A 21,127-nucleotide genomic window follows, 5' to 3' on the forward strand; every position below is an offset into this window, starting at 1 on the left:
TTGTAGGCTATAGAGTCTATATTGCAATTACTCAATTCCGCAGCTGTAAGACAGAAGCAACCATAAATAATACGTAAATGAGTGTGACAGTGTCCCAATAACATTTATGACACTGAAGTATAATTTTCCTGTAATTTCACATGTCATGAAATATTATTCTTTTGATTTTTAAAAAACAATTTAAAATGTAAAAACTGCTGACAACTGTACAAAAAAAGGTGGCAGATTGGATGTGGCCAGGGGCTATGGATTGTGGATTCTTGCTCTATGCTGCAGTCAGTAATATTTGTTAAACACCATTCATTTCACTCCATTTTACACTTCTACACATTCCTATTGCCCTTAGCACAATCCAAATCCTTAATGTGGCCTATGAGAACTGCATAGTCTGACCCCTATATATATATGTTTATGCCTGCTGTCAGCACTTGAGCCACAGGTCTCTCTCTTACTTATCATTATACTGTCTCCACAAGTTTAGAATATCTTTCTCGCTCCTCTCTATCTAGTTTATTCTTCAGATCTCAACACACTGTAGCAGTACTTGAAATAGCAGAGCAGGGAAGAGGGAGAATTCTGGAAATACTGTGGAATAGGAATCACCAGGAATCTATCTCCCCACCTGGACAACAGTTACACTTGGAGAATCTGTCTGATGTAATTATTTTGGAACTCTGGTGTCAACTGAAATGTTGAAATTTTTAGGGGGATGGCTAGTATGGTAAATTGCAGCTAATTTCAATTTTAGCTCTTAGTACAGTAGCAGTAACCCATGCTTCATTCCCAGTCCAATTCCAGGCAGCCACACATAGGTTCCAGGAGCAGCTTGCATGTAGCTTGTGGGAGCCAGGATGGGCAAAAACTCCCCATCCGGCAAATGTTGGGTATCTGTGCTCTGATCATTGATTGTTGCATCTGATCACAGAGATTCGGACTAAGAGTTGGGTAGCCTTTGTTGTTGTACTTCCCTCCATTGTTGGAAGCCCCTCCCACTCTGGTTGAAGTGACTCACTGGATTTAAAAGACCGGTATCCTTTCTTCCTCCTTTCATTTTTCTCTTTTTCCTATTTTGAGAGTCAGACAGTAAAGACTGGGATATTCAAAAGCAACAGTATACATAGGGAAAATTAGAACATGACCATACATGCCCAGGGAAAAGTGCAGACTCAGAAAAGCACTGAGAAGACCTTACATTCTGCCAGAGGTGGAATTCAATCTGAATTCTGAAATTCATTGGAATCTCAAAGCACTCTGAATAGCCAAAAGAACCTTGAAAGAGAGGAGCAAAGTTGGAAGAGTCACACTTTCTGATTTCAAACTTACTACAAAGCTTCCATCATAAAAACAGTTCAGTGTTGGCATAAAGGCAGATAAATAAAACAATGGACTAGATAGAGAGCCCAGAAATAAACCCTTACATACATGGTCAAATATTTTTGGGGTGCCAGGACCATTCAATGGGAAAAGGACAGTCCTTTCAAAAAATGATACTAGGAAAATTGGATATCCACATTCAAAAGGATGCATTTGGACCCTTATATAATATCACATATAAGAATTAAATAAAAATGGATCAAAGACCTAGATAAATGTAAGCAAGACTTAAAATATAGAAATGTTAGAAGAAAACACAGGGCAAATCTTCATGACATGGATATGCCAATGATTTCTTGGATGTGACAGCAAAAACAAAGGTAAGGAAAGAAAAAAAGGGAAAAATTGGAAATTTCATGAAAATAAAAAAATTTTGTATATCAAGAGACAGTATCAACAGAGTAAAAAGGTAAATCACAGAATGAGAGAAAATATTTGCAAATCATATATATGACAAGAGATTAATATCCAAAATATGAACAGATCTCCTAAAAATCAACAACAAAAATACAACTCAACTTTTAAAAAGGCAAAGGCCTTGAACAGACACTTCTCCAAAGAAAACATGTGATGGCCAATAAGCAAATGAAAAGATGCTCAACAATATTAATCATTCAGTTCAGTTCAGTCGCTCAGTCATGTCTGAATCTTTGTGACCCCATGGACTGCAGCATGCCAGGCTTCCGTGTTCACTGCCAACCCCTGGAGCTTGCTCAAACTCATGTCTACTGAGTCAGTGATGCCATCCAACTATCTCATCCTCTGTCGTCCCCTTCTCCTCCCATCTTCAATCTTTCCTAGCATCAGCTTCTTTTCCAATGAGTCAGTTCTTTGTATCAGGTGGCCAAAGTATTGAAATGTCAACTTCAGCATCAGTCCTTCCAATGAATATTCAGAACTAATTTCCTTTAGGATGGACTGGCTTGATCTTGCATTCCAAAGGACTCTCAAGAGTCTTCTCCAACACCACAGTTCAAAAGCATCAATTCTTTGGTGCTCAGCTTTCATTGTAGTCCAACTCTCACATCCATACATGACAAGTAGAAAAACAGCTTTGAATAGACAGACCTTTGTTGGTAAAGTGATGTCTCTGCTGCTGTCTATGTTGGTCATAGCTTTTCTTCCAAGGAGCAAGTCACCATCCTGTCACCATGCAAGTCATCATGGCTGCAGTCACCATCTGTAGTGATTTTGGAGCTCCCCAAAAATAGTCTCTCACTGTTTTCATTGTTTCCCCATCTATTTGACATGAAGTGACAGGACCGGATGCCATGATCTTAGCTTTTTGAATGCTGAGTTTTAAGCCAACTTTTTCCTCTTTCACCTTCATCAAGAGGCTCTTTAGTTCTTCTTCACTTTCTGCCATAAGGGTGGTGTCATCTGCGTATCTGAGGTTTATTGATATTTCTCCCTGCAATCTTGATTCTAGCTTGTGCTTCATCCAGCCCAGCGTTTCTCATGATGTACTCTGCATATAAGTTAAATAAGCAGGGTGACAATATACAGCCTTGACATACTCCTTTCCCAATTTGGAACCAGTCTGTTGTTCCATGTCTGGTTCTAACTGTTGCTTCTTGACTTGCATTTCTTAGGAGATTTCTTAGGAGGCAGGTAAGGTGGTCTGGTATTCCCTCTCTTGAAGAATTTTCCACAGTTTGTTGTGATCCACACAGTCAAAGTCTTTGTCATAGTCAATAAAGCAGAAGTAGATGTTTTTCTGGAACTCTCTTGCTTTTTCAATGATCCAGCACATGTTGGCAATTTGATCTCTGGTTCCTCTGTCTTTCTAAATCCAGCTTGAACATCTAGAAGTTCACGGTTCACATACTGTTGAAGTCTGGCTTGGAGAATTTTGAGCATTACTTTGCTAGCGTGTGAGGTGAGTGCAATTGTGCAGTAGTTTGAACATTCTTTGGTATTGCCTTTCTTTGGGATTGGAAGGAAAACTGACCTTTTCCAGTCCTGTGGTCACTGCTGAGTTTTCCAAATTTGCTGGCATATTGAGTGCAGCACTTTCACAGCATCATCTTTTAGGACTTTGAATAGCTCAACTGGAATTCCATCACCTCCACTAACTTTGTTCATAGTGATGCTTCCTAAGGCCTACTTGACTTCCCATTCCAGGATGTCTGGCTCTAGGTGAGTGATCACACCATCGTGATTATCTGGGTCATGAAAATCTTTTTTGTATAGTTCTTCTGAGTATCCTTGTCACCTATTCTTAATATCTTCTGCTTCTGTTAAGTCCATACCATTTCTGTCCTTTATTGTGCCCATCTTTGCATGAAAAGTTCCCTTGGTATCTCTAATTTTCTTGAAGGGCTCTCTAGTCTTTCCCATTCTATTGTTTTCCTCTTTGTCTTTTCATTGTTCACTGAGGAAGGATTTCTTATCTCTCCTTGATATTCTTTGGAGCCTTGCATTCAAACGGTATGTCTTTCCTTTTCTTCTTTGCCTTTACCTTCTCTTCTTTTCTCAGCTACTTATAAGGCCTCCTCCATTAATCATTAGGGAAATTCAAATAAAAATTACAGTGAAATACCACCTCCCACCAATTAGGATGGCCTCGTAGCTCAGTTGCTAAAGAATCTGCCTGCAATGCAGGAGACCCTGGTTCAATCCCTGGGTCAGGAAGATCCCCTGGAGAAGGAAGTGGCAACCCACTCCAGTACTCTTGCCTGGAGAATCCCATGGACAGAGGGGCCCGTAAGGCTACAGTCCATGGGGTCACTAGAGTCAGACACGACTTAGCAACTAAACCACCACCACCACCACCATCAAAAGAAAGAAAATAACAAGTGTTGAGGAGAACGTGGAGAAATTGGAACCCTTGTGCACTGTTGGGAATGTAAAATGGTGCAGCCATTGTGGAAAAGAGTATGGTGGTTCGTCAAAAAATTTAAAAACAGAACTATCATATGATCCAGTAGTTCTGGGTATATACCCAAAAGAATTGAAATCAGAGTCTGAGAAAGATACTAGTACACCCATGTTTATAGCAACAATATTCATCACATAGCTAAAATTTTGAAGCAACCCAAGAGTCCATCAGGAGATAGATGGATAGATAAATGTGGCATATATCTACAATGGAATATTATTTAGCTTCAAAAAGAAAGGAAATTTTGATACATGCTACAACATTGATAAACCTTGAAGACACGTAAAATATGCCAGTCACAAAAGGGCAATTACCATGTGATCCCACTTATATGAGGTACTTAAGAGTAGTAAAAAACATAGAAAGTAGAACGGTGATTGTCAAGGACTGGAGGATGGGTGAATGGGGATTCATTGTTTGATGGCTATAATATTTTAGTTTTACAAGATGAAAAGTTCTGGAGATGTATGGTGATGATGGGTGCACAATATTGCAATGTATTTACAACTACTGAATTGTACACTTAATATTGGTTCAGATGGCAAATTTTATGATTTGTCTATTTTTCCACAATAAAAAATTTTAATTAAAAAAAAGCATCAGGAATTATTATCTTAAAAACTTATAAAGAGGTAAAAACCCCAATGAAACAAAAAAAAATAGATGGGAGAAGCATAAAATCCCAAAGATTAGGGAAATGACCATCAGGCAGCCATTTTGTAATTGTAGGTTAATAAACAACGTTGATGAGATATTAAAACACTCATGTTTCAGTAATATGTATCCTATTGTAATATATTTGTATGTTATTCACTTGCTCCTTGGCTACCATGGGATTATTGTTGTTGGTTGTTTAGTCAGTAAGTCCTATCCAACATCTTTGCGACCCCATGGACTGTAGCCCATCAGCCTCCTCAGTCCATGGGATTTCCCAGGCAAGAACACCTGATTAGGTTGCCATTTCCTCCTCCAGAGGATCTTCCTCACCCGGGGATTAAACAGGATTTCTCCTGCATTGCAGGCAGATTCCTTACTGCTGAGCCACCGCGGGGAAACCCATAGCTTAACCGAGGCTACGTTAAACATGCTCAGTCACAGTGCACTGTCCTCACTTTGTGGCTAGCTGGGAATTGAGGCTCCCTAAGATGCCCAGCATCATGAGAGAGTATCTTACCTTATATAACTGGGCTGGGAAAAGATCAAAATCCAAAATTAAAAGTACAGTTTCTACTGAACACATATTGCTTTCACACCATCATAAAGCTGAAAAATCCTTAGCTGGACCATCATAAATGGGGACTGTCTGTATGTAGTTGGAAAAAGTCTAGAAGGGAATGTACCAATCTAGTGGGATCATGAGTTTTATTTCTTTATCTGTGTTTCCTAAAATAAGCCTGTATTACTTAGGAAAAATCAGTATAAGTTTTGAAAAATCAACTAAGAAAAAACTGAAAACTGTCGAATATGTTAAACACTTTATAGGATAGATGAAGAGGGAAGAGAGAGTTCTCCTCAGTTTTTTAATCTAATTCAAAGCTAAATTTATCAAATATCTAGTTTCGCCAAATCACTTAGTACAAGTGTGCAATATATTGGTACATAGATTTCAGTTTTGGGGTTATTTTAATTGTAATTAGGACTTATAAGGCATAGATTTTTTTCTTTCTTACTTTAAAATGAAATAAGTTGGGTTAATTTCTCTTCAGCTCTATTTAAAACATTAACCCCAAACTCAATACCTTAAAAACAAAGACATTTCCATTAAAATTCTGCAGCACGCCAATGGTAAGAATACTGTGCTATTCTTTGTTAACAGTGATTATTACCTCCACTGAAGAAACAACTATGCCTGGAAGTAAAACTAAAATCGCAACTAATGAGCGCGATTATTAGGCCACAGAATAAAAAATCTTAAGTTGCTTTCAGAATCACACAAAGAAAACAGGGCGGGGGATTGATGTTTATTGATTACCAAGAACAAAAACATTCAAAATGATATAGAAAACACCAACTAAAAATACAGGGTCAAAATCCAGAGACAGTGCAATCGCTTCTGAAACCTATTCGCCTTCTATCGTAGTCCCTTCCTCTGGTCTCGGCGGGTCCCCGTTGCCACTTCCCCTAGCAGAAGCCCTCGCGGCAGCAAGCTCAGGTCTCCCAGGTGATCATGGATTCCGGTCAGCGCAGCGCTCCCGCTCCTCGTCCCGCCTTTCTCCGCCCCGCCCCTCTAGGCCCCGCCCCTCTAGGCCCCGCCCCGCCCCAGTCCCGCAGCGCGCGGCGGCGTTCTGTGGACTTCTCTCACCCTGCAGCCGAGTGTGACGAGCCAGGGCCGGGAGGGGTCTATTGCGCAAACCCAAGGCGCAGGGCGGTGGGTCGGAGAGAGGTGTTCTGGTTGCGCGCCCGGGACTATGAGGCGCAGCATTCGGCGGGCTCCTTCCCGGAAGCGGAAGCTCGGGGGGCGGGCCGAGGGCGGCCGGGAGTCGGCGGCGGTTAATTCCTTTTACCTTGCGGCTTTGCTTCACTCCGTCTGGACTTTTCTGAAGCTGCGAGAGATGGTCAGGTCTGGATCTCGACCGGGCCAGGTGAGGTCTGCGGACCTGAGGCGTCCACTGTGGGGGTCGAGAGGGACGGAGGTAGTCTTCGGGCCTGGAGAAGTGGAAAGCCCCCTTTGAAAACAATAAAAAACAGTGCTGCCGCGTTAAAAAATGCTGCGACAGGAGACCAAGCGGAGGGTGGGTGTGCGTACCGAATCTTAACGCCCTAACCCAGTTGTTCTGCCTGTAGATGTAGATTCTGTTTTAATCGTTGCGGTCCAACTGAGCGCTGGCTTTGGTGTGGTCCCCGGGTTCGAGTTCAGCCTCAGCCGCTGGCTGCGTGACAACCTCTCGGAGCCTCACGACGTTGTTGCATCAACTCCGATTCCCAGCTTTTCCAACAAGTGCTGTTATTAGCTGGTTTTCCGTCACAGTTGCTGGTATTTTACTATTAGTTTCTTAAAAAGTCTCCCAATTAGTGTCCCTGCATTTAGCCTTATCCGTCTCAAATGCACACTCATCAATTCTCTGCTAAAAATCCAACTCTGGAACTTTTTTCCCCCCCTCCCCTAAGAGAAAAATCTCAGTTCTTTGACCTGTCAACACAGCCATTTTTCGACGTGGCCAGTGCATTCGCTACCAGCCTCCATCCCAGGAATATCCAACGCTCTTCAGCTATTTCTTCCACAGTGCCCTGAGTGCCCGTGTTCTTTCAGGCTTCTGTGCCTTTGCTTTTTGTTCTGCCTGGAATACCCTTCTCTCGCTGAAATCTCCGTTTTTCATCTCCTGTCCCTTCAGCTCAAGTACCACTTCTAGAAGGCTTGTCTGGCACTGGGAACATTTACATTGTTTGGATGCCCTCAACTCCCGTTTTATGCCCTTACTAAAATCCAGGCTAGAGACATTGCTCATCTTCCTCTGCTACTAAGCAGTTTATCTCTGTTTTTTCAGGTAATCAGTCAACCAATAGGAATCAATCAAGCCTTACACAGACCCTCTACTTAAAGTGATCTTTCGCCTCCTTAAGTATAACCATACCACCCTTCTTTCCCCTTTCATTTTTGCTCTTCCTTTATTTATCAATTCAATTTTAATGCTGTCTCCCCTATTAATGTGAATCTACACTTTTGCCCAAGGCTTGGCTCAAGACTTTTCTTCATGAATGCTTCCAGACCAGTCCCACCCTTATAGTTCGTTCTTTTATGTTGAATGAATTCACTTGGTGCAGTCAGCAAGGCGTAAAAACATGGTTTTTGTAGTCATCACGTACCAATTCAGATTCCAGTTCTGCCACTACTGTCATAGTGATAGTAAGCAAAGTACTTTTTACTTCTCAGAGATTTATTTTTCTTATCTATAAAGTAGGTGTAATATCCTGCCTTAAAGAATTGGGGAGATTAAATGAGAGAACCTGGTAAAACATCTATTTCACACTTGGCATAAATTGTGCAACACAATGTAGTCCCTTTAAAAGCAGTTTGTTACTGTCAATGATGATAATCACAGCTAACATTTGGGTAGCACTTATGTGACAGGTACTATTATATGTGTTTTTACATACAATTCTCATTTAATCTTCACAATAGGCATAGGAAGTAGGTAATAATCCTCATTTTATAGATGAGGAAGTTGAGGGATGCAGAATTCAGATAACTTCTCTATAGTTACACAGCTGGTTAGCAGGGCAGACAGGCTTTAGACCCACACAGTTGGTGCCAGAGTCCATTTAAACATCTGCTCTTAGGTGTATGACTCTGAACAAGCCACCTTTCTGAAATTTAGGTTCTTACCTCACAGAAATAATAACTAACAGGGTGTTGATTATGTGGAAATGAAAGGCTTTGTACACTAAATTATTCCACAAATATAATTTTATCTTGCACTTGTTGGCAGGAGATACAGCTCCTAAGAGGTACTTACGTTTTTCTCAAATAATAAAGTAAAAAGTTTATTGCTAATACTTAGTGGAAGTAAATGTGGGATAAAACAAACATTCTCTTATGTATTGCCATTTGGGGCACTTGTTTTGAAAAGTGGTTTTGCAGTTTGTCTCTGGGGGCACTAAAGGCAATAAACAATGAATAACTTTTTATCAAATAGTTAAGCTTTCAATCCTGAATATGAAAAGGTATTTCCAGTATATGAAAAGATTTATTTCAGATTTGTATTTTAACTGAAAAATACGAAGGACATCAAGGGTTCATTATATTACTTCCACTTAAGGAAATAGTATACAACTGTTAAAAATTTTTGAACTTTGTTAATATGGAAAAAGATTTGAAAGTAAAAACATAAGACTCAAAATTGCAAAAACAAAAAAAGACTCAAAATTGCAACTGTCTAGTCATGATGACGAAATAATCCATGTGAAGCCTCGGTAGCAAAGAGCACAGCTAGGGCGTAGATCTTGGTTTCTATTAATAAATACTGTTGTCCACCAAAAGGAATCACTACTTTTTGGAGAAATGGTCAACTCTAGGGTTGGGGCCTGGATATATCAAAGTAAAAAGCTGCACAGCTTTTCACAATTAACACTGAAAAGTCAGCTTATAGAATGAGGAAAAATATTTAAAACTGCATATCTGATAAAAGGTTCATAATCATAATATACAAGGAACTCCTATAATTCAGTAGCATTCATAGGCAAGGGACTTGAATAGGCATTTCTCCAAAGAAGACATATAGATGGTCAGCAAGTATATGGAAAGATGCTCAATATCATTAATCAGGGGAATGCAGATCGAAGCCACAGTGAGATATCACCTCACACCTGTTAGGATGGCTATCATAAAAACAAAACCAATCCAGAAAATAACAAATGTTGATGAGGAAATGGAGAAATTTGAACCCTTGTACACTGTTCATGGGAATGTCAGGGTGCAGCTGTTATGAAAAATCATGAAATCTCCTCTAAAATTAAAAGTAGAATTGTTATGTGATCCAGCATTCTCACTTTGGTTGTTTATCTAGGAGATTTAAAAATAGGATCTTAAGAGATATTTGCACTCACATGTTCATTATAACATTCGCAATAGCTAAGATGTTTTAACAACCTAAGTGTCCATTGATGGATTAGTGGATACACAATGGAATATTACTCAGCCTTTAAGAAGGAAGGAAGTCATGCTATATACAGCATCAATGGATCTTGAGGATACTTTGCTAAGTGAAATAAGCCACTTCAGTTCAGTCACTCAGTCATGTCCGACTCTTTGCGACCCCATGAACTGCAGCATGCCAGACCTCCCTGTCCATCACCAACTCCTGGAGTCTACCCAAACCCATGTCCATTGAGTCAGTGATGCCATCCAACCATCTCATTCTCTGTTGTCCCCTTCTCCGCAATCTTTCCCAGCATCAGGGCCTTTTCAAATGAGTCAGGTGGCCAAAGTATTGGATTTTCAGCTTCAGCATCAGTCCTTACAATGAACATGCAGGACTGATCTCCTTTAGGATGGACTGGTTAGATCTTGCAGTCCAAGGGACTCTCAAGAGTCTTCTCCAACATCACAGTTCAAAAGCATCAATTCTTCGGCACACAGCTTTCTTTATATTCCAACTCTCACATCCATACATGACTACTGGAAAAACCATAGCCTTGACTAGACGACCTTTGCTGACAAAGTAATGTCTCTGCTTTTTAAAATGCTGTCTAGGTTGGTCATAACTTTCCTTCCAAGGAGTAAGCATCTTAATTTCAAGGCTGCAGCCACCATCTGCAGTGATTTTGGAGCCCAAAAAAATAAAGTCAGCCACTGTTTCCCCATCTATTTGCCATGAAGTGATGGGACCGGATGCCATGATCTTAGTTTTCTGATTGTTGAGCTTTAAGCCAACTTTTTCACTCTTCTCTTTCACTTTCATCAAGAGGCTCTTTAGTTCTTCTTCACTTTCTGCCATAAGGGTTATGTCATCTTCATCATTCCCCTTATATGAAGTATCTAAAATAGTCAGACTCATAGAAACAGAGTAAGTAGGGTGGTTGTTGCCAGGGGCTGGAGGGAGAGAAATGGAGAGCTGCTATTCAGTGAGCATAAAGTTTTAGTTATGTACAGTGAATAAGCTCTGTTATATTTATGAGATAGATCTGAGATCTGCTGTAAACATGTGAAAGTGAGGTCACTCAGTCATGTCTGACTCTTCAACTCCATGGTATGTAACCTGCCAGGCTCCTCCATCCATGGAATTTTGCAGGCAAGAATACTGGAGTGGGTTGCCATTTCCTTCTCCAGGCGATCTTCTCAATCCGGGGATGGAACCCAGGTCTCCCACAGTGAGGGCAGACTCTTCACCATCTGAGCCACCAGGGAATCCCATAAACATCATACTACAGTTAACAATTGATGTACACTTAAAATTTATTGAGGGTAAATTTCATGTTACCACAAAGGGGAGAAAAAAGGGGAGGGGGGACCTGGAGATCTTTACTGTAAGGAATGGCTCAAAAATAATGGTGACATGTTAAAATAATACAGGGGCTGGTTTGAAAAGACTCCTATTGGCAGAATCTGGGACAGTTTGAGCATTGATATAAATAATGATAATCATCATAACCCATTAAATAAACTAGGAATCAATGAGTCCATACTAGCAAACAAAGAAGTACTTTTGAAGTACTTCACTAAGGTTGAATGCCAACTAATAAATCTAGAATGAATGATGTAAGTTAGAAAAATCACTATTTGACAAATGATTAAGGCAAGAATCCTCAATGAATGCTATTGAATGAAAGTTTGATAAATAGGATGTCTGCATAATCTTCAAGTATCTCCCAACAAAATGCTTAATATTTACAAAGGTAAAAATAGTAACCTGTTGAAAAATCTGGCAGGCCCCACCTTAAATAATCAAACTTTACATCCCTAGTAATGGGACAAATTAACATATGCCTGCTCATACGGTACTGAGATAAAGACAACATCCCTTTTATGGTATTCCTGCCAAAAAAGCGCAACCTGAAACTAATCAAGAGGAAGCAGACAAGTCTAAATGTTTACCAGAGGGACATTCTACCAGAGTAACTGCTCATATTCTTTGAATATGTCAAGGCTGTAAAAGACAATGAATGATACCTCTAGGAACTGTTCCAGAGTAAAGGAGACTAAAGAGATATGACAACTTAAAATGCTTCGTGTGATCCTGGATTTATGGGATAAGGGCCATAATTTTTTTTTTTTTTAATGTAAAGGACAGTATTTTGATAATTGGCAAAATGTAAATAAGATCTGTAGATTAGATTATAGTATGATTTCATTGTTAATTTCCTGATTTTGATAATTATACTTTGGTTTTTTTGAGAGAGTGACCTTGTCCTTAGGAAATATTTAGGAATAAATATTTAAATATAAAGGAGTATCATGTCTGTAACGTAATCTAAAATGGTTCAGACAAAAAGTAATTCTGTACATTTTTGAAAGGGAGAACAGGGCAGGTGTAGTAAAATGTCAGCAGTTGTGGAATCTTGGTAGCATTATACTGTTCTTTGTACTATTATTTCAAAATAAAGAATACAAAATAAATTTGAAGGGAATCTGCCAGTATCACACTGTTGCAGGGTGCTTTATTCTAGTTAATTTTCTTTACCTGATTTTTTCTGTAATATGACCAAATTTTGTGTGTGTGTGTGTGTGTGTGTGTGCATGTGTGTGTGTGTGTGTTTCGGTGAAATGCTGTATATAATCTTTCAATTATGCCATTATGCCATACATTTATCTAGACAGTATCCTTTTTAATTCTGAAAGATAATTATTGTGGTAGTTGTTTTTAGACTTAGCATGAAGGTTTGGCTTTTTATTATGGTCCTGGACAGGACACCAACATAGATACTGTGAAAGGAAAGCCCCTGAGGGGGTTATGCAGGGTCTAATAGAGTTGTGTTACATGGCGTCTTATTTCTGCCAATGTTGGTTCTCACTGCTGCTTTATGACTCCCTCATATTCTAAGTTATCTTAAGGAGAAGTGAAACTTTATAATTCCAGAAAGTTTAATAGTAATTGCTCAAAGGTATCTTGAGATGAAATACATAAACGTGTCAAGAAAAATCCTAATGTAACTGCCAACAGTGACTATACCTAAAGGGTAAAATGGGGGAGTGAGTAGGAAATTTAACCATGTCTTTTAAATTTTGAATAGATACTACATTTAAATGATGTATTAAGATATAAAAAGGTATACCATGGAAAGTCTCCCTTGTTCTGTCCCCTAGATTCTCAGTTTCCGTCCCCAGAGGCAAGCACAGTTAACTTTTTTCTTGTGTAACTCCCAATGTATTGGATGCGTGTAGAAGCAAATGAGTACAGTTTTCACGTGCTAGTCTTGTCAGGCATTCTAAAGAATGTGAAAAAATAGAATCAGAGTTATGAACTCTGCCGTATATCTTGAGTTAACGTGTATTTTGAAGTCCTAGGGGAAGTAGAATATTTTGAGGGATTGAGTATAGTCCAGACTTACTGTAGTAGATACTTCTGGTTAAAGTAAAATTTCAACTTCAGTCTTCAACTTACATAGACTTAAGGAACAAATCTATGTGTTGCTTGCTTGACATTTTATATAGAAAAAAAATTTATGAGTTCAGTTGTAATAGTGGATTTTATTAAAATTAATAACATGGTACATATATAAAATGGAGCATTATTCAGCCTTAACAAGAAGGAAATTTTGCACATGCTGCAACATGGATATTATGAAGATACTGTGCTAAGCAAAGTAAGCCAGTCACAAAAGGACAAATACTATCTGGTTCCATTTATATGAGATTCCGAGAACAGTGAGACCAAAAGTAGAAGGGTGATTACACCAGGTACTTAGGAGAGGAGAGGATTAGAGATTAATGATTAAAAGGTACAGAATTTCAGTTTGGGAAGATGACAAAGTTCTGGAGATGGGCTGTAGTGATGGTTGCGCAACTGTGAATGTGTTTAATGCCACAGAGCTGTATACTTTAAAATGGTTTATTTTATGTTATGTATGTTTTACCAAGTGAAACAAAAGGAAACAATGAATAACATTTTAGGTTTTGTCAAAACAGTATACTGAGAATATGATAGAAAAATATTTGTATATCTCCTATAATATAATGCATTATGTCATAGGTAATACCTTCAGGAAAGCACACCGGACCTGCTAAATTAACAAATGGAAAGAAAGGGTAAGTACTTAAGAAAGTGTCCAACTTCAGGAATTCTCAAGAGATTTTTCAAGTCTATGGGCTGGACTAAATTTTTCCTACCCCAGAGAACTAAGTGAGGGTCTCCACTTTCACAAAACTCTGGGAAGAAACCTTTCATATCTCTACCCATGTTGATCATTTTAGTCTTTACAACCTTCATAAAGTCCTGCATAAATCCATCTTTTACATGGTTGGACAAGCTTTCTTATCCAACCTTTGCTGGAAAGAAAGTGTCTTTTTAGAATGTATTTTGGGAAAATATTATATTATTTGTAATTATATTTGTATTATATGTAAATGTATTAACAAACTTGTATTCTAGGACCAATTTGAGAAAGATACCCCGTTTTAATGCAGATTCTGGCTATCCCACTCACTCTGATTCAGAAAGTCAGGTAAGAGTAAACTGAATAGATACAGTGTATACTGTTTAATTAGTTTTCAGGTAAAAGCTAAGAACTGGAAATAAAAATTCAAAGGTGAAGTATTAATTGTCCTGACAAAGAATGAAGACTTTTTGCTTTAAAACATGTCTTCTACCAATAATAAATTGCTTCTAAATAAGGAAATTTTAAAATTACAGAATTTTTTTCCTGCATTAAAATTTTATGCACAAATTTCTATGTGACTTTCTCCTTACAGACTGAAACTGTACAGGGGCTTGATGGCTGTGCGTCTTTGCTGCGGGACATTTTGAGAAATGAAGATTCAGGTTTTTTTTTTAAATGCTTCTTTGCTGATCACCTTTTCTCAATTAAGTAGTTCTCGTAATGCTAATGAATTTCTGTTTTAATTATTAATAGGTTCAGAAATAACATATTCAGAAAATAGATGTAACCCCAGACCTGTACAAAGCAAAAGATACAGATCCAAAAAGAAAGGACATGAAAAACATACTGTGCCTTCTGTAGTCCGGAAGGAAATGTGTAAGTATTTTTTTCTCTTATTTATTTAAATATGATACTTAATTATGGGAGTTTTGATAGATTACTGGGGTTATGCAGTTGGGCTTACATTTTAATAATATTGGTTATACAGGGGTGTGTGTGTGCTTGTGATTTTTTTTTTCTGTATTCAGTTTCTAATTGCTGAGTACTTTGCCAAGAAGAAAAGTAGAAAAAAAAAAATGGTTAGGTTTCGTAGGAGAATAGGTTCAAACTCAGAATGATATTCACAGATTGGTTGGGTTTCTTGTGTATACTTACTGTTTTATAAATACTATATGTGTATACATATATTCTAAGTAGGATCCATAGCTCACTTTTTCAGCTGCACAGTTAGAAGATATGGTAATAGGAAGGTAAAATTCCAAGTTGGGTAGTTATGTAAGCAAAAAAAATCTGCCACTGTTTGACAGTGACTGTAGCCAAGGATCTTTTACACTGTCACAATTAACTTGCTGACTTAAGTGAAATAATTCAGTAAGCAGTTTAGAATAAGCAAGTTTTGATTATGTTGTTCCAGAGAGGCCTATAGAACATGGTAACCCAAAATAGAGATGAAAAAGTACACAATGGGATTTCAGAGCATCAAGAATGGAACCAGCTAGTTCACAGTTCAGGTGGGCCAAAAATGTTAGTACAGCAGAGTACAGTAATATTTAGCTTAGGTAAGGGGTTTGAGTCATATACAGCACTAGTTCTGGGTATTAGAGATCAGGATTCAGGCAAAGAGGCTGAAATTCAGATCGTCTTGAGTCAGAACCAAGGCCGAGAAAACAACTTCCTAACCTATCTTGGAGGCCAGTTGCGTTTAACCTTGTATTGTCTTGACCTGCGCCACTTAAGATGGCAGTCTCAAGCCACATGTGACTGCGGAGCATTCCAAGTGTGGCTAGTACAACTAAGGAAGTCAATTGTAAATGTTATTTAATTTTAATTAATTTAAATTTGAAAGCTGGTACTTGACCTAGTTATTAGAAAACTTTTAAATTATGTTTGAAATAACTTGGTAAATGAATCTACTTTTTTCAACTGTAAATTTTATTAAATCTAAATATAGATCAAGGATTTCTGATGAAAATTTACCATCAAGATTGAGATGTGCTTTATAGTAAAAATACACAGTATGCTTAGAATATTTAATGCAAAAAAACAAAATATCTCAGTGATTAATGTTAATCACATTATAATGTTAATATTTTGGCTATATTGATTTGAATAAAACATTATTGTAATTAATGTTACCTATTTTAATTTTTTTAATGTAGTGCTTGGAAAATTTAATATTGCTTATATGATTTACATTATATTTCGGTGGGACAGTATTGGTCTAATCCAGGATGAGCATACTACAGCCAGTTTTGTTTTATTGTAATGTTTAGTTATTTTGTAAATGAAGCTTTATCAGAGCACAGTCATGCTAATTCATTTTTGTTTATGTATTTTCTATGGTTACTTTTGTGTTATAGGAGCAGAGTTGAGTAGTTGTGAAAGAGACCATCTGGCCTGTTTAAAGCATAATATGTTTATTCTCCAGCCTTTTAAGAAAAAGTGTGCTCACCCCTGGTCTAACTCTTAAAGCAGAGACCTATTTTGGAGGACCAATGGACAAAGGAGTGGTAGTACATGGTCAATGATGGTGCCATGGTAGCAACTTGTTGGATCCTAACTTTTTTTTGTTGTTGTTGGATCCTAACTTAACTATTTGTTCAGAGTTCCCACAGAGTTTAGATCTGTTGTTCTTCAGTCAATAAGTCATGTCCGACTCTGCGACCTCATGGACTTCAGACTTCCTTGTCCTTCCTTCACTATCTCCCAGAGTTTACTCAAACTCATGTCCATTGAGTCAGTGATGCCATCCAACCATCTCATCCTCTGTCACCCTCTTCTCCTTCTCCACTCAATCTTTCCCAGCATCAGTGTCTTTTCCAGTAAATCGGCTCTTTGCATTTGGTAGCCAAAGTATTGGAGCTTCAGCATCAGCCCCTCCAATGAATATTCAGGGTTGATTTCCTTTAGAATTGACTAGCAAGAAAGAATAGATGGCAACACCCAAATTAAGATAGGGGTTTTATTTGTGAAGAAACTCATTACAAACTCATTAGGGTATAAGGAAACCGCAAGAGATTCTGCTAGCCAAGTGCTAACAGCATGAACAGAACTGTTAATATCCCTAGGTCTTAAGGGATGAGGTGAGGAAGAGGTTACTGGGATTCGGCTAGAAGTATTGTTCTGTAGGGTAGGCCACCTTGAGAGGAGCAGTGAGCTTTAAGGGACAAAGTCAGCCCAAGGTGGCCTCATAGAGAGGGAGTTTGAAATACCTTGAATGCATGCTTTTTCCTCTCTTTGATAATGCCAAAATTCCCATTGGATTGGACCCAACTGGAGCCCTGTTGATGTATATCTAGTCAGGGATCTGATTTTCATTCTTATAAGCTAATGAATTATCCTTACTGTGTCATGCATGTTGACAGGAGACACAAGACTCTTGGATCAGAGACAAAGGTGCTATGCCCATAGCACAGCTAGCAGCATGCACATGAGCATATTTGTGTTGGTTCTGCCTCACTGCCAACTGCCAGTGGGATGATACGATGGACCCAGGGGGAAACTGCACATGCTGCAGGTTTAGGTTTCAGCTGAAGAACTCTGAGCTTGGGCACTTCATTGCTTCGGTGGTACGCAGTTAGAAAGCCTATACTTGACCGAGAGAAAAACATCACCTTATCCCTCAACGTTGCTCACTATTAACGCCTCTCATATCCCTGAGAAATGTCCCAGGTACAGAGCTTAGGTCAAAGCCTTACTTTTTCTTTGGTAAACCCAGCAAGACATGTAGGAGCAGAAGAGATCCATAAAGGAATGTCTCTTAATAATGTAATCCATACAGAGTAGCATCCCAGAGAGAGCAGAGCAGAGTGGAGATGGGTAGAAGTTGGGTTTGGTGAAGCAAATGAGAGAGATCTGGCATTCTTAGCCCCTAGCATTAAATTCTTACTTGGATTAGAGTCAGATCATCAGTTGTGGCCTGTTATCAGTATATAATATTCTTACTGTCCTTTCCCTTACACTATCATCATCAGAAATAAGGACCTACTTCCCATAGGACAATCTCCTTTAGGGTTGCAGTATAAGAAATGGTTCTCATTGACTAAGGTTTATTCTTCAGAAGCAGAAACCTGTTTCCCTTTGGTTAAATTACTTCATCTTTCTTTGATTTATCACTGTAGCACTGTCTAGAAAGGATCTTTTTTTTTTTCTTTTTTTGCGGTTAACAGCTGTTAGCCAATAAAAGGTTTTTGCTCTGTTAATCACAGTGCCTAAAATACACAAAAGCTGGGACTTCCCTGCTCCTACCTTCAGTATCATATATATATTTCTGCCCTCATCTTGGATAAATAAACCACTACAGGCAGAATATTTTGAGCATTGATTGCCCCCATCAAGGCCAAGTGTTCTCCGTATTTCAAATTATAATAGGCACCCAGCAATGCCTATCTGCAGTAGGTGTTTATTCCATATTTGGGTGGCAGGAATTATCTAAAAATTATACATCCACTTACAGTTTTTAACATGTCTTGGATAATTTGCTTTAAGATTTTTGTGTCTTAAATACAGATGTACAACATTATCAGTAGAGTTTCACATAGATTGAGTTAATGGAGAAGTTAATAAGACATGTTAATTCTAAAGCTTTGAATTTTAAGAAGTACTTGAAGTTTATTAACTTATGTTGGGTGATGGCATCTGCTGGCAAAGGCAAAATATTGTAGCTTAACTTAATCAGAGGTTGTGAAAGCCATCTCTTGAAAAGAAAGTGAATGAATGCCAATGCTTGGGACCTATGAGTATAAAGTCTGAGAACTCCTCAAACCAGACAAATGTTATGGAAAAAGGAAACCCAAGAGCAGAAGAGAGACCTAGGAATTAGGAGGAAAAGAAGAACAATGTGCTAGATGGCCATGGGCTGCATGTGATCTCAGCTTTCATCATATTTAGATTTCAGTTAAAACTTTTCCTTTTTATTATAAATTGTGTTTCCACTAAGGATTTCCTTGGTGGTCCAGTGGCTAATACTGTACACTCCCAGTGCAGGGGGACCCAGGTTCTATCCCTTGTCAGGTAACTAGATCCCACATGCCACAACTCAGAAGATCTCACTTTCTAATGGCAGAAAATAAAGAGGGGCTAAAGTGCCTCTTTATGAGAGTGAAAGAGGAGAGTGGAAAAGCTGACTTGAAACTCAGCATTAAAAAATAAAAAACTAAGGTCATGGTATCTGATCCCATCATTTCATGGCAAGTAGAAGGGGGAAATGTGGAAGTAGTAACATTTTATTTTCTTGAGCTCCAGAATCACTGTGGACAATGACTGCAGCCATGAAATTAAAACACACTTGCTTCTTGGAAGGAAAGCTACGACAAACTTAGACAGCATATTAAAAAGTAGAGACATCACTTTGCTGACAAAGATCTGTATAGTCAAAGCTAGGCCTTTCCAGTAGTCATGTACAGATGTGACAGTTGGACCATAAAGAAGGCTGAGTGCTGAAGAATTGATGCTTTTGTATTATGGTGCTGGAGAAGACTCTTGAGAGTCCTTTGGACTGCAAGGAGATCAAACCAGTCAGTCCTAAAGGAAATCAACCCTCAATATTCATTGAAAAGACTGATGCTGAAGCTCCAATAATTTGGCCTCCTAATGTGAAGAGCTGACTCGTTGGAAGAGTCAGCTGATGCTGGAAAAGATTGAAGGGAAAAGGAGGAGTCAGCAGAGAATGAGATGGCTAGACGACTCAATGGATATGAATTTGAGCAAACTCTGGGAGATAGTGGAGAACAGAGGAGCGCTGTGTGCTGCAATCAGGAGGTTGCAAATAGTTGGACACGACTTAGTGACTCAACAACATTTCCACTCTTTCTTTTTTTTTTACAGAAATGTTTATTAACCAGTTTGTTTTAATTCATATATTCAGAGAGTAAAGTATAATTTATTGCATGTCACCTTAGAGGGAAATGGTTAGGGATTTATTATTGATATCAGTTGGGAAGATCTATGAATATAAAATATTTATTTGTCCGTATTAAGACTTTGGAGCCATTTAGTAATGGCTGTAACATTTATTGAGTTCTTACTATGTGCTAGAAACTGATACTTTACATGTGCTATTTAATTTTCACAACAGTGTTATAAAACAGGTAATGCTCTTATTATCATCATTTTTCTGATGAGGAAGAAGAGTCCAAGAGAGGTTAAATAATTTGCCAAAAGTTATTCAGCTAGTAATTGGTAGAGCTCATATGCAGGCCAGGAAAGTATGTTCACAGCAATAGGTTATCACAAAGGAGAGAATACCCAAGTCAAAATAGATGCATCCAGTATCTCCATCCGTTTTCATAGTCAAATAGTAATTTAGTAGTAGTTTTCTATGTTTATTGGTTATAATATTTAATTTGCCTTTAACGTTTTGTTTTTACTTGTAAGTTTTATGCTTCTAGCAGTGTTTTTATTTTCAATAAATTGTGTATGTATTTAGGGAATTCCATACCATTTAAAAAAATTTAACTTTTCACTTTTTAAGTAAGGATTAACTTTAATAAAACAAGTGTATAAATCTCAATAAATATTTGCATATGTGTACATCCATGTAGTTGACCACCCAGTTGAAAATAAAGAACGATTTCAGTACCCTACCAGGCTCCTATCCATCAGTATTCTAATTATTACCTGTCTCCTCATCCTTGAATAACCACTTGTCTGACTTCTTTCTTGATTGGATAGTTTTACTATCTTTGAACTTCGTGTACACTGTGAAAATGCAGCTGTATACTATGTAGTCTTGTGTCTGACTCTCACACAGCATCATATCTGTTAACTTCATATAGGTAGTTAGAGTTTATCAGTACTTTGTTCTTTTCCATTGCTATATAGTATTCCATCATATGGCTACACTACAATTCATCCATTTCTACTATTCATGACTGTTTGGGTTTTCAGTTTGGGGCTATTGCTAATAAAGCTGTTGTGAACATTCTTGTACACATTTTTTAGTGGACATAATACTCGTTTCTGTTAGGTATATTCCCCGAATTACAATTGCTATATCATAAAATATATGTTTAGCTTTGGTAAGCTTTTGCCAAAAAGTATATGTTTTTCTAAGTTTGTTTTGTACTCTGATAACCTATGATCTAACAAGAATACTCTGATTTCTGTTAATGATCTTTA

General features: G+C 38.1%; 1 protein-coding gene across 5 annotated transcripts in view; it reads left to right on the forward strand.

Annotated features, from left to right (window-relative positions):
- The first annotated feature begins 6,672 nt into the window (after nt 1-6,672).
- CCDC14 (coiled-coil domain containing 14) overlaps nt 6,673-21,127 on the forward strand; it is a 37,712-nt gene continuing 23,257 nt past the window's right edge. For 2 of the 5 annotated variants that reach the window (XM_061166988.1, XM_061166991.1), the window contains exons 1-5: nt 6,673-6,837; nt 13,882-13,937; nt 14,281-14,353; nt 14,601-14,670; nt 14,762-14,884. In XM_061166988.1, coding sequence (XP_061022971.1) covers nt 6,808-6,837; nt 13,882-13,937; nt 14,281-14,353; nt 14,601-14,670; nt 14,762-14,884 — 352 coding nt within the window. In that variant the 5' untranslated portion in view covers nt 6,673-6,807. Of the gene's footprint in view, nt 6,838-6,875; nt 6,988-7,166; nt 7,230-13,881; nt 13,938-14,280; nt 14,354-14,600; nt 14,671-14,761; nt 14,885-21,127 lie in introns of those variants that run through there. The other 3 variants (XM_061166987.1, XM_061166989.1, XM_061166990.1) reach the window with 3 other exon arrangements.

The sequence above is a fragment of the Dama dama genome, chromosome 19, assembly GCF_033118175.1.
Source record: "Dama dama isolate Ldn47 chromosome 19, ASM3311817v1, whole genome shotgun sequence".
In the NCBI taxonomy this organism is placed as follows: Eukaryota; Metazoa; Chordata; class Mammalia; order Artiodactyla; family Cervidae; genus Dama; species Dama dama.